This window comes from Sander lucioperca, chromosome 6, assembly GCF_008315115.2.
Source record: "Sander lucioperca isolate FBNREF2018 chromosome 6, SLUC_FBN_1.2, whole genome shotgun sequence".
Lineage (NCBI taxonomy): Eukaryota > Metazoa > Chordata > Actinopteri > Perciformes > Percidae > Sander > Sander lucioperca.
In genome coordinates this window covers 33,620,200-33,634,417 of record NC_050178.1, presented here as the reverse complement: position 1 = coordinate 33,634,417, position 14,218 = coordinate 33,620,200, and the positions used below count along the sequence as shown (strand labels likewise).

Genomic DNA, 14,218 nt, shown 5'->3' with positions numbered 1-14,218 from the left:
GATTCCAAGATAATGTATTCATCAAAATTGCAAAAGTGTGAGAAGAGTTGTGTTGTTGTCTCACTCTCTGCTGGATGATGGCGTGTTTATGCTCCAGCTCCCTCTTCTCCATGGCCGAGTCAATGACCAGCTGATCCAGCTGCACAGAGCATACGACAGCAGAGTCAATTAAACAGGTAAACTAAAGTGTGAGCGGAATAAAAGAAACACAATAGGCACACAGACAGAAAACTATGCACACACATTTGTACACGCTGTAACATTTACATATCCTTGCTGTGTGTTTTTAGATGGTCATCTTATAACTATTTTATTGTAGTCAACAAATAATAAATATATTATATCTATTTCATTTTTTTTGTATGCACAAGGCCTAAATGTCTTTAAATGACCAGAAAGATCTAACTGCGTGTCAATCACGCACAACTCTTCATTCTCCCTTGTGGGGGGAGGGACTTAGGAGACCGTTTTGGGTTTTAGCAGAAAGGGGGGAGGGACTGAGAAGTTGTCGATGTTCAAAAGTCCTGGATCTTCGCAATCCTACCTACAGCACCTTCAACACTTAATCGTATGTTAAAGGGAAAATATATTTTACAAAACTGATAATGGTAAAGAATTATTTATTTCAAGGGCACGTTGTTCGGCTTGATAGAGTATTTCTCTATGACTAAACAAACCTCTATGAACCTAAATCTAGAATACTGTATAACTTCGATATGAAGTTTTAGTTTCTGCTGTAAGACATTTTAATGCATTTAATTAAAAAACATCTAAAACTCTATGACCACAGATACTTAAATGATATGTCACTGAAAACCAGACTGCACTGATTATTCCAGTGTGTCTATTATTTGGCAAAAGAGTTGTTCAAAAGTTGTTCATAAGGGGGTGCTGAGCAAATACAGTAACAAAAGTGGTGGAACAGTGCACACGTATGTCCATGTATTTCCTCTCATCTTACCTGTGCAGCCAGTTTTTTCATATAGGGGTCAATCTCATCCAAGATGTTGAAGCCTTGTTGGAACAGAGTGTACTGGGCGCGCATGAAGGACAGCATCTGCAGAAGACACGCAGAGACAATGATGGCTCTAAATCAACCGTGTTACTAATCCTTCTCACACCACAGAGACACATGCACATATTTGACACGCATATGTATAAAAAACAATACAATAATGTTAAGATATGAATCAGACATTAGAGGATATATATCTGGGCTACTAACTGCATCCAGGATTTCAAACTTCTTCTTGGCCTGAAGAACATTAATCTGAAACAAAGAGGAAAAGCAAAATGCAGATATTAGGCTGCCTGTTTGAGATTATATATGATGTAATCACTTTTTAAAGCCACCAAGTGTTTCCTTTTCTGCATTCAGGAGTGTTGAGAATTTTGTGTCGGGGCTCAGCAGTAGTTGAGTGTCAGCGCCACCTAAAGGACAGCACTGGTAATATAATCTGGTGTGTGTTAGTACGTATGTGTTTTTCACCTGTAGTACGTAGTCTAGTGCCAGGTGCCTGAAGGCTTTGCGGCTGAGTATGAGGGCCTGTGTGGCCTCTTCAGCCTCGTGCACCTTGTTCCTGGGTGCCTGGGCGTTCTTCACCTGGGCCAGCTCCATATCCTCGCGCACACGGTCAAACTGCTTCTTGGTGTCCTTGAATTTACGCACATCCCTGAAGGAGGCACAGCAAAGTAGAGACAAAGAGTTTAATTTATGTCCATGTCTATTCCAAATCACGAGAGCATGTGGGTCTTTTATTTTGAAATGCATGATTTGTGTTAATAGCATTTTGGGAGACAGTCACTTTCTGCTGTAAGATGTCCATATTCATCACAACACCAGTCTTTCCTCATTATATATATAAACTCAAACATGTGTTACATCTTTCTTTAGAACAGCAGGAGGAAGTTACTTAAATAATTGTGATGAGATACTCACTCTTTAATGAAGGTGTGAAGCTGCTGCTTGATTGACCTCTGAGCCTGGTCAAACAATATCTGTGCATAGAGAAGGAAACAGAGGTGTGAAACATGAGCATTTAATATTAGAATATGAGCTACGGTGCACAGCAGTTAAACAATTGGTACAATGACTGGATTAAGTCTTCAAATCTGTAGTTGCTACATCTCGCCACAAGATGACAATATGAACCCTTCCACATTATTGCTGTAGCAGATTATGCCACAGGCAGAGGAGAGGACAGCAAGTGAGAGAGATGAGGATATACACACACATGTGCACTCAGCTGCTGCCTCAACAGATTTTTAGCCTTAAAGGATCCCAGAATACTTTTCCTGTGGGATTTCCACTTCTCCTCTTCCTTCTTTTATCTCATCTCACACTTCTGTCCTTCAGCTGTCCTCCGCTTCCTTCTATGTTGTTTCCCGCTTTTTCTTGTGCATGGTGAGCAAGACAAGGGTTTCTCTTCTATTTTTATATTTCTGACCACACTCCATATACTGTATATTGAACCCTGAATGGCTGCTGTTGAGCAGACCATCCATCTTTATTAAGAAAATGTGTCTTGTGTACGTGTCTCGCACACACACACACACACACACACACACACACACACACACACACACACACACACACACACACACACACACACACACACACACACGGATTAGAATGTGATTGTTTCATAGCCAAATACACAAACAATGTATAGAATAATCACTGTTGGTAGACTGTGGATTACATGTTCCATAGCAATCCGTAGTTAATAAACATACACATTGAGGATTGCCAGCTTAGTATGGGAGTGTGTGTGTGTGTGTGTGTGTGTGTGTGTGTGTGTGTGTGTGTGTGTGTGTGTGTGTGTGTGTTTGTGTGTGCGTGCGTGCATGTCCCTCCACTTTTTCTTGTGCATGTTGAGCAAGACAAGGGTTTCTCTTCCATTTTTATATTTCTGACCACACTCCATATACTGTATATTGAACCCTGAATGGCTGCTGTTGAGCAGACCATCCATCTTTATTAAGAAAATGTGTCTCGTGGACGTACGTGTCTCGCACACACACACACACACACACACACACACACACACACACACACACACACACACACACACACACACACACACACACACACAAAATGCACTTGGATTACAATGTGATTGTTTCATAGCCAAATACACAAACAATGTATAAAACAATCACTGTTGGTAGACTGTGGATTACATGTTCCATAGCAATTCCTAGTTAATAAACATACACATTGAGGATTGCCAGCTTAGTATGGGAGAGTGTGTGTGTGTGTGTGTGTGTGTGTGTGTGTGTGTGTGTGTGTGTGTGTCCCTCCATATGACTTTCCTCCAGAGCCTGATGACTTCACAGGCTGGTACTGTGAATGTTTGCTTTAGATGGCAGTTCACAAATTTTCACAAATGTACACTGCACTCATTGTGGGAATATAAATCATCTACTACTCCTTTTTAAACGGGGCAGGAATTACAAGTAAAACGTGTGCTGTGCAAAATGAAGGACTGGTAGTTTCCAGGGTGGTACAACCTATCGGCCAGTTCTACAGAAAATAATTAAATCTAAATCAGTTTCATCAGATTGACTTTGGACCCACATGTAAACTAATCCAAATGTTCCACCCAAACCAGTTCTGGATTATGGTATCCTGGGTATGACCCACACTACAGCACGTCTACACTCAATTCCCCTGCACTTTTGGCCCCAAAAGATCTCAGCTTCTAAAATCCTCAATGTCTGCTACTGTTGAAGACCCATCAGTCATCTCTCTTGTATCTATTCTGCACGAGAACTGCAGAGACACAACCAGCGTGTTGATTTTGCAGAAAGAAATTCTACCACAGCAGAGAAAGTTGCACTAAAGTTAATTGGGCACTATAATTTCACACAAATATGTTCAAATCCACAGTGATATAATTCTCAATCTGTTAAGATTAAGGGTACCAATTATTAGGGATGTCCAGATCCGATCACATGATCGGAAATCGGGCCCGATCACGTGGTTTCAGACTCGATCGGAATCGGACGTTACCTCCCGATCAGGACTCGGATATATATGTATATATATTCTCATTATTTTTTAACACATCTATAGTTATGCGGTGGCACAGAGTTAGACCCTTTTGACTCCACACAGAAACAGCAACGCGTGCGGCATGACATCACTTTGTTGCAGAGACGTTATTGGTTAAATGCCGGCAAAGTAGAACACGGAAGCAGCTTGAAGAGGAAAGCGCAAGTAGGTCTGCGGTCTGGTGGTATTATAAAGTTGGATTATTATAGAAGTATCGGATCGGGACTCGGTATCGGTAGATACTCAAAATCAAATGACTCGGACTCGGACTCAAGGGCAAAAAAACCTGATCGGGACATCCCTACCAATTATGTATGTTTGGAAGTACACACATTTACTTTTACTGGGATATTTATTTTCCTAGTTGAATGGCTTCTTTTGTGGCTGACGAAAGCTGAGAAGGTGCAGAAATAGGCATCAGTGGGTGGTCAAACAAAGACAGATTTCCTTTCACTATAATGTCTTTCCCTCCTCTCCCCTCCCTCCATCCCTTCTTTCATACTGTCTGCCAGACAAGCTATTAGTGTAATTCCTGGGTGTTAGAGAGGCGGAGTGGGACGCCTGTGGTAAAGGGTAAGTGACGGGGGGGGGGAGGTGAAGAGGGTACAAGTAGGATGGATGGAGAGGTGATGGAGGGGCAGAGGAAGAGAAACAGGTGGTGACAAATACAACACAAAACAACAACACAGAAAGTAGCCTATCAGCATGGCTGCAAGCTGCATTGCCTGAAATGTTTAATGCTAGTGAGGGTTAAAAAAGGCTTGACACAGTCAATGAAGAGGGGGCATGAATGTAAAATATGGCAAAAAGAACTAAACAATATGGAAGGATCAACATTTTTTTAATTGTATTCAATGGTGTACTTGTTACTTACGTTCTGTGTAACTTGTAGGTCTTTACCTAGAGAGCAGTGTTTGAATGCCCTTCAACTATCGTTACTTAGGTCGAGCCCCGATCTAAGGCTTGGAGTGTGACGGACAGCATGATAAAGTATTGTAGCACATGAGTGCATTTAGATAATGTAGCAGACGCGTAGCAGTGCAATTGTAAAATCAGAAAGGGGAAGATAAGAGTCTCTGACGAGGTCAAAGCACAATATAGAGGTGAAAAGGGAAGATAAGAGTTGCTGATACGCGTCTATTATACACCCACAGCACAAGAGACTGAATAAGTCACAGTCTGGCAGAAAGAAGGGAACAAGCCATACAACTTTTAAAAATCATAATAATAAGAAAACAAACATACCAAAAAAAGAAGGATAAAAACCGGTGCATGGCTTTACTATGAGAGGGTCTCTGTTAAAAAAAATCTGAGTTTTGAAGTCCTATTTAAGAGATGTGGGTCTTGTCAAACATACAAGCTTTTAATTAAAAAAATCAGCAGAAATTTGAAGCTTTTTGCTATAAAACCAAAATGATGGCACACCACAAAAAAATAATTGAGAACATGAAAAATGTGTCTAAAAGAGAAAACCTGGATTTGTAGGCACTGTTGATTGATTTTCTGTTTATTCCTTTTTCCCCTTCTTTTCTCCCATAACCCTCTCTTTTCTCGAGCTCACTTTCCTTCCCTCCCTCATGGTCCAAACCATGATTCCACCTTTCTTTTTGCTGAGTTTGTTCACACACATACAATTGTGTGTGTGAAGAAACTCAGACACAGACAGGAAAACGCCACAAAACGAGTGTGTGTGTGTGTGTGTGTGTGTGTGTGTGTGTGTGTGTGTGTGTGTGTATTTCTGCATTATAGCTGCTGTACACATCTACCGAAGCATATGGTTTCAATCAGACACACACATGTGGACTGGCCTGTGTGACAGATTCACCGTCACTGAGTGAGGTCACAGTTAATTTGTGTGTGTGTGTGTGTGTGTGTGTGTGTGTGTGTGTGTGTGTGTGTCTTACCATGTGGTAGTTGACGATCTCCTGGAGGCTTTCTCCACACTTTTCAAGGCATTCCTGCAATGTTGACGACACACACGCACATATAATTTAAAGGGATACTTCACCGATTAGCATTAAGCTTTGTATCAGTAGAAACCCGGTAGTATTTTCGAATGACCGTGCTTCCCTCCCTCATGTCCCCCTGAGACTAGATTTCTTTGTATTGTGGGTCTGGAAAAAAGCCTCCGATGAAAAATCATCATTTAGCGTCATTTTTTGCCCAGAGTCTGTGGACTACAGCCAGCTAGTTCCGCATGTTTTCTACTCGCCCATAGGGGGTTGGACTGTCGTCTTTACCCGAAGCGAGCCGAAGCGAGTCGAGTGTCAGCCATCTTGGAGCTAAGCTACAGCTCTCTCTTTTCAGCAGCAAACTTTACAACAATTATGTGCATTCAAACTACTGCACATGTGTACCACCAGGATACATTGGTACAGATCGGAGAATATGCAGGAAACTTTATTACAGACGGAATACTCGACACACTACGCAAGATTCGCCTGCTAGGGAGACCAGCACCTCAGCCTGCGGTCTCGCTCTATGCCTTTAGCCGGGTAAGGGGACATCCAAAGCGGTGAAACGCGGAACAAGGGCAGGAGTATGAGCTAGGTGGAAAGCTAACGCTAGCCGGCCACCTGTCTCATCCATCCTGCTTGAAAGTGTCCGCTCATTAGACAACAAACTGGACTACATCCAACTTCAACGAAACTCCCAACGCGAGTTCAGAGACTGCTGTGTTTTTGTTTTTGTGGAAACATCGCTGAACAACAGTGTACCGGACTATCCAGCTACCAGGCCTGCTAGCCCTCCGAGCAGATGCTGCTCTATTGGGTAAGACTCGTGGAGGTGGGCTGTGTTAACACGGACACGGACTGGTGCAGAAATGGGGTGCTTTTATCCAACTACTGCTAACCGCTGGTGGAGTTTGTGACTGTTAAATGCTGACCATTCTACATTCCACGCAAATTCACGGCTGTATTTATACTCTGTGTTTACACTCTGTGTTTACATCCCACCAAGCGCTAATGCTATGTAGCCGTATGTCGTTTTTATATAATGTCATTTTTATATATTTTAAATGTGTAACACCACTTGAGCCATGGTGAAACGTTTCGTGTATATGGTTGAAATTATAATAAAACACATTTGAGTTAACTTGACTGTCTCATTGTCTATTATGTCTGTAAACGGTAGGCGTGGCTTGGGAGTGGAGTTGTAGGGAAGCGAAGCAAGTGCATTCTGGGAGTTGTAGGAGGCATCAACTTCTAAAAAAATTTCACATTTCTACTACATAAATGACCCAATTTAATACATATTCATCTTTCCAGCAGTAAGCACACAGGTTGCCATATGAACATAAACTTCTTTTTCACACAACAATTTTAAATCCTGAAAAAACACTCTTCTAAACTGTCCACAAAGCATGATCTGGACCTATAGCTTAACATTGATTGTGAAACAATTGTGTCTATACTGCTTCACCCAAAGCTACCAGGGCGACACCCGTACTGACAGGAAATCTAGTCCAAATGTTTTTCTAGAAGAAAACCAAAAAACAGGTTTCATGTCTCTGCTTTGAGCCATGTAAACTTTCAGCATAAACATCTCCTGTCTGCATGTGGTCACATCTGTCATGTTTAAAACAGCTGGATGACTCTGTGTCTGGACAATACTGTTTATCCTACTCTACTATTATTATTCATGTGGGGAATCACAGGAATGTCCAAGCAAAAATAGATGAGCGCTCATTTGTTTAAGATGCTGACCCTCAAACATTCCTTAGTAAATGCACAGATTTGAGGTCAGTTTTAAAGACAGTGCGACCTCCACTCACCGATATCATCTCCTCTTTCTTGCACTGCTGGGACAGGTCCTTTATGCCGTTAACAAAGAGCTTGTTGGCGCTGACGTAAGCCCTGCCGGCATCGATCATCCCACTGCACAGCTTCACCAGCTAGTCGGGACGGAGAAACATAAAAATCATCACTTTAGATACACAACAAAGGTATAGTCTATTTAAAAAAGAGTCACATGTTTAAGCCAGTGTGATGCAATGATAGTATTAGTTACAGTGATGACTTAAAACAAAAGAATTTCTGGTCACATGCAGAATCCTAGCCTGGGAAAACCCTGACGAACTTCCGGCAAATTTGAGATTTGCTCTGCAAGTCCGTCAGGCCAAGAGCCCATTCAAGCCCATTTCCAATTTTTCCAAATTGAGGCACCAATCACAACCGTTGAGGCGGGCTTTACACGATGATGATAGCGCAGCGACGACAAGTAGTTTTTTGTTTACATTCAACATGACGGCCACCGAAGCACAGCAACTCGTTAATGCTGCTGTCGCTACGTCACCCGGATTGTTGCTCTGATTGGTTGAAGGACTATCCAATTGCGCCCAGAGGCATTTGAGTGGCGTCCGTTGGTGAAATTGGCTGTGAATGAACCTTTCTCAGACCCTTCTCAGTTACAACTGAGAAGGGTCTGGTGTCAACCAGGCTAGCAGAATCCACTCCCTCCATAGTAAACTCTTAATAGTTTACTCAATAGTGACACTTCAAGCAATCAATCATCACCATTTTGCACCACATCACTTTAATATTTGAATTGAATTCACTGTGTTAAAACCCCTTGTTAAATATGCCAGAAGCCTCATCTCCAGGAAGAAGATTTTAGATGCACCTTTGCCTCAAATCTATAGCAACTATGAAAGGTAAATGAAAAACAGAAGCAATGCATGTCATGTGTGCATGTTCCAGTGCATGTTCTTTGTCCCTAAAAAGCTAATATAAGTTAAGTTAATTTTACTTCTAAACCAAGCTAAAGAATTACATTTAAACATTTAGTAAAAATGTTTATTAATTGTTTATTTTAAGGTCAATATCATATTCAAATCTGCACACAGACTACACATGACCCTTTTGATAGCGCTTGATGAAAAGTTAAGGGATCATCAAAGTTATTACAAGTCATCCTGAGGGGAACATGAATGGCTGTGCCAAATTTCACCATCCAATAGCAGTTGAGACATTTCAGCCTCATGGTGACACTATCAGAAAAGTGAGGAGATCACTAAAGTTAGTAGAATTTGTCATGTGGAGCCAGGAATGTCTGTACAAAATGTTGTGCCAATCCATGTAGTAGATGTTGAGATATTTCACAGAATAAGGATACAACTTTGACGCCTGGTGGTGCTAGAAGAAACGTCAGAGGTGCAAAGTTATTAGGATTTATCCTCTGGGCACCAATAATATATAAACCAAATATAATGACAATCTCCATAATTATTGTTGAGAGATTTCACGTAAAACCACAAATGTAAACCTGATGCTGGCGCTAGAGTAAAAGTGAAGAGATCAAAGTCAGTGGCATCCTCTGGGGACCATGAACGTCTTTTCAAACTTTTAAAGAAATGAATTTAATAGTTCAGATATTTTAGTCTGGACCAAAGTGGTGGACGACCGACTGACAGACCGACATTGGTATCCCTAGAACAATGTCGCTAGCATGACTAGAAATCACAAATATAGTTCACATACTGTATAGCGTGGTAACAAATGGATTTTGATTTGAGACCCAGCCATATGAGAGCAAAAAACCTAATTGTACACATTAATATATAATAATATATTACCAGTTTCAGACAGTTTACAGCAATGGTACGTACTCTTTTAAACACCACATGAACTGGCAACCGCTGCACTTTCCCACTTTATGGGTTATATGATAAGCTACACAGTGGTACACTGTCATTACCACTGCACTGATGCAGCTGTGTCTATGACAGGATCAGAACATGTGTGTGTTGGTAAGGGGTTATGCAGAAGAGAGAGCCCAGTAAACCCTTAATTATCTCATGTGGTGCAGGAGTTCCCAAGGTTGTCGCTATGTGAGTGTGGTTTTCTGGGTAGCTGGCAGGCCAGAGATGAGAAACCAGGGAGTGAAGACCGATAACTGCACGATTTATGACAGCATGACTAAAAAAAATTAACAGTTGGAATATATATGTGAACATTGCTGAAATGAGCTGCTGGCTCAAGATGTGTGAGTGTGAATCGCAAAATGTACAGTGTGCACACTGTGTAGACGTAGCTATCTGATGTGCAATACACAGTATACATGTTTAAGTTCACATGTACATGACTGACGCTGTTATGAATCCAAAAGACAAGGCAGCATAATTCCTGCCCTGCTGCTGCTACCAGGCTTGTCTGACAACATATCTGTCAACAAATCGGCCAATATGGGGGAATCTGATCTCATCATGTGCTGTACAGAGCCCACAGGGTCTGAGCACAGCCGTTAAAGGCACAGTATTATGTGTCAGGATTTGTTGATAAATGGGCTGGAAGAACCACGGGGGTCCACTCGGAGTCAAAATGCCACATCTGGTAGCACATGACAGACCTCGCCCTGTTAATTGACTGAAACAGTTATAGTGTAATGAGGTGTGGGATAGGCATTTTAAATTTGGGGAAAATTATAAAATGGTCTATGGCAGTGATGGTTTTGCTAGTTGTGGTTTGTGGTACTATAAGAAATTGTAAATGAAGTAAATATTTTATTCCAGTACACTAGTACGCTGCAAAATCTAGCTAGCAGGGATTGACACCTTTTACGATGGGCAGCATTGAATGTTTTCATACCGGTCAGAACGGTCAACATCAATGCAGGCAGGTTCAGCCATCATCAATCTCATAAATGTTTTAAGAGCCTTCATTGCTGCCAGAATGTCCTCAGGAAGCTTTAGAGCATCCTAACAGGGCAGTGTGAGGACCCCTGCTGAACAGAACAAATCACTCTGATGGAAACCCCCCCTCCGACCCTGCTCATCTTTTCATGGTGTTCAAACGGAGCTCAAAGTTCAATGGAAGGTCCTGACCTGTTGGGGCAGGAATAATTTGTGTGTGTGTGTGTGTGTGTGTGTGTGTGTGTGTGTGTGTGTGTGTGCGCGCGAGCGCAAGCGCGTATGTGTGCGTTTGTGCGTGGGGTGGAGGGCATGGACATTTGTTTAAAATGTCAACGTGTCGCCTGTTGGTTCGCTAATTTAAGAGATGGGGTTGTAACAACGTGGACCTATTCAGAAACCTAAGATAGACTGCAATGACCAGGAAATGTTACAATCATCTAAATAACCACTTTATCACTTTACAAAGGCCATTAATTAGGTTGCACAAGATGGACTGTATGCTTGTAAGTGACCTCGATTTGAATTTGTGCGAAGACGCAGATTGTTTTGGACATGAGTAGAGTGTGCAAGAGTATAAAACCCCTGAAAAAACAAATTGAATCAAAGGGAGATAAAAGAAGAACTACATTAACACTATCCATCCATCCATCCATCTTCTTCCGCTTATCCGGTAACGGGTCGCCCGCGACCCGATTAACACTATCTCATCCTGTAAATGCCCTCTGAGTTACAAGTCTATTAGTTTATCTAAAGAGGCATTATCTCAGCTCATAGACTTAGTTAGCCATCAATTTATGCTGCTCTTACATATATATATATATATATATATATATATATATATATATATAATGATTTAGGTAAGTGCAGCTTTTTTTTAGGTGAGTGCAGCTTATCCATATTACCTCTTTAAGCTTTTACCAACCACTGTTTCGTTGTAAAAGGATGTAGATCTTTGACAGACTGCTAGTGCTATACAAAAAATTGTGAATATGAACATGTAATATGTGTATGAACAAATAAGACACCCTTTTTTGAAAATAATCCAGGTACAATGGACTGCAGAGTAATTCAAACCTTAAACATATGTCTCCATGGTGGAGGGTGTTAAATGAGCTTACAGTAAATAGCTTCATTTCATATCTTACAAACACTAAGAATTAATGATAAGCTGTTGTTGTATTGCTTGTAGCATTTTCTCTAGTTAAACAGACAAAGACATTGCATGCTCAGATAACAACACAGGGCTGCTCTGTGTGATGCTTTCATACTACAGAATATAAACCTGCCTCTGTGACTTTAATCAGTGTTTGCTTACCGTCTGTGTGTGTGTGTGTGTGTGTGTGTGTGTGTGTGTGTGTGTGTGTGTGTGTGTGTGTGTGTGTGTGTGTGTGTGTGTGTGGCAGTGCATGAACCTATTAATATAATAATACCAATTCTGCAGTGTTTCCTGGTTTAAATAGACTTGACATTTAGATAACAGAGAGTGAGAGAAAGACAGACACACAAAAAATGAAAAGAGAAACACAATTACAGAGAGAGCAACATACACACAGACAGACAGACAGACAGAGGGCTCTATGATCAGTTTCACAGTGTCTAAAAAAAATACTGTTTATAGACAACGTCAACATCTGACAGCGTTTTTCCTTCAAACAATGTGAATCAAATCCAGAACGTCTCTTTTTTTAGTGTTCTAACAGTGTGCAGTATAATGCCTTTGTTTGTGAGTAATCTTTACTAGAAATGTGTTGTAAGAAACACAATTCAACACCAGTTAAAAGCAACATAGACATGGAGTATATCGCTCAAGTTGAGCAGCACAGTCTACAGAAAGGACACATTTGCATAGTTCATACCTTGTCGAGCTTTGCCTCAATCTCCACCACGTCCGTCTCCACATCATCAATGCCAGCCCTGCAGAGAGAACACAAAGCCACACAGTTAATCAGATCTGCTCCTTAATTATGCCAGACTTTGTAGAAAAAAACCAGACACCATTTCTGAGAAGAGGAACCACAATATTCAAACTCTTGTTTGGGAGAGATTCTTGGATTAGTGGTACGCCGCCACAGTAACAGTAACAGTGACTAGTAACAATAACCATGTTGGTGAAATCTTAAAAAGCAGACAATGTGGACAAAAGGGAGTGAGAGATGAAGAAGAAAGTAAAAGTACCAAACTGACAGTGTAAAGGTATATTGTACTGTACTTTCTGTGCATTCAAACATGAGCCACACCATCTAAGCATTAATAGTATCTGTATTTTACCCCCAATGAAAATTAAGCTGCAATCAGTCACAACACATCACAGTCTCACAGACTCGAAACATTAATCCTAATGACTGGATCGACAAAGGCATCGCTCTGGAAGATTAGTGGCCAGGGTCCAGCTGCAAAATCAATGAATGACATCATGCAGAGACATAGGCCTAGACTGGCACTTAAGTATCTTAAAGTGAGCGGTTAAAAGAGGCATTAGCAACACAAAAGGTTTTTTATTGGGTACCAGCAACTTTAATAAACAACAAAAGCAATAATGTAGTAAAGTACTCCAGCTGTAGGTGTTATTTTATGTTTTTTAAATCTATACAAAAAATATACATAAAGCGACTTGATGTCCCTCAGCAGGGTGTGTGTCTGTGTTTGTTTCCGGTGGTTTGGGTGGACGAGTAGCCTTTACAGTACCATCCTTGCCTTTGGGATCTTCTTCCATTAGTATGCAAGCTCACACATACACTGACACACTGTTTCCTCTGACACATGTACCTATACACACCAAAAAGGCACATTAGGCTCAAACATAAGTCTGTAAAAGAAAATTACACACAATATCTCCTAAAAAAAAAGAGGTTTATGCCTCGACGCAGAGGTGCAGGGTTCGAATCCGACCTGTGACGATTTCCTGCATGTCTTCCCACTCTCTCTCTCCCCTTTCTCACCTAGCTGTCCTGTCAAATTAAAGGCAGAAAAGCCCAAAAAATAATCTTAAAAAAACAAGAATGAGCTGGAGCTCATTAGAGACAATCTAGGCAAGGATCAGCGTCACACCCTGCATGTGCTGGAACATGTCGACCGTAACCCCAAAACTGAAGAAAATGATCTCATCATACAATCTCAACCGCACCCTCATCTCCAACTCTTTACGACAGCGAAAACAGCTGATCTTTTACATCATAGCAGATATTCTGTGCAGAGTTGGAGGAAAGAACATGTAAACAATTAAGCAACCTGCTCAACTAGTTTATGTTATAAGTTTATGTTTCTGCTTTAGAGAGGACGTACAAAGCAGGAGGAGCTGAGATGTCAGTCTGCAGCTTTAGAACCTGCTCTTGAGAATAACATTCCCAGAATTCCTTTCTGCTCCTGAGCTTTCTTGACAATGCTTGCAGATGTTCAGCTAATTCTTGACTTGTGTCTGTCCTGCACTTGTCTTCTTCTCTCATCCAGAACGCACACTGTTTATACAGACGGCACTTTTCTCTACCACAACATGCCACTGACACAGCAGGCAGACATGTGTGTGGTCTGCA

The 14,218-nt window shown here is 41.3% G+C and overlaps 1 protein-coding gene across 6 annotated transcripts in view; it reads right to left on the bottom strand.

Moving 5' to 3' along the window:
• Window positions 1-14,218, bottom strand: part of acap3b (ArfGAP with coiled-coil, ankyrin repeat and PH domains 3b) — a 58,369-nt gene that overhangs the window by 20,649 nt on the left and 23,502 nt on the right. For all 6 annotated transcript variants that reach the window (XR_004897601.1, XM_031323815.2, XM_036002120.1 and 3 more), the window contains exons 2-9: window positions 12,545-12,602; window positions 7,833-7,952; window positions 5,962-6,015; window positions 1,940-1,998; window positions 1,490-1,673; window positions 1,226-1,270; window positions 962-1,057; window positions 65-139 (exon numbers count right to left, since the gene is read on the bottom strand). Coding sequence is in view for 5 of the 6 variants with exons in the window: in XM_031323815.2 (XP_031179675.1) it covers window positions 65-139; window positions 962-1,057; window positions 1,226-1,270; window positions 1,490-1,673; window positions 1,940-1,998; window positions 5,962-6,015; window positions 7,833-7,952; window positions 12,545-12,602 (691 nt within the window). In the remaining variant the exon portion in view is untranslated. The remainder of the gene's footprint in view (window positions 1-64; window positions 140-961; window positions 1,058-1,225; window positions 1,271-1,489; window positions 1,674-1,939; window positions 1,999-5,961; window positions 6,016-7,832; window positions 7,953-12,544; window positions 12,603-14,218) is intronic.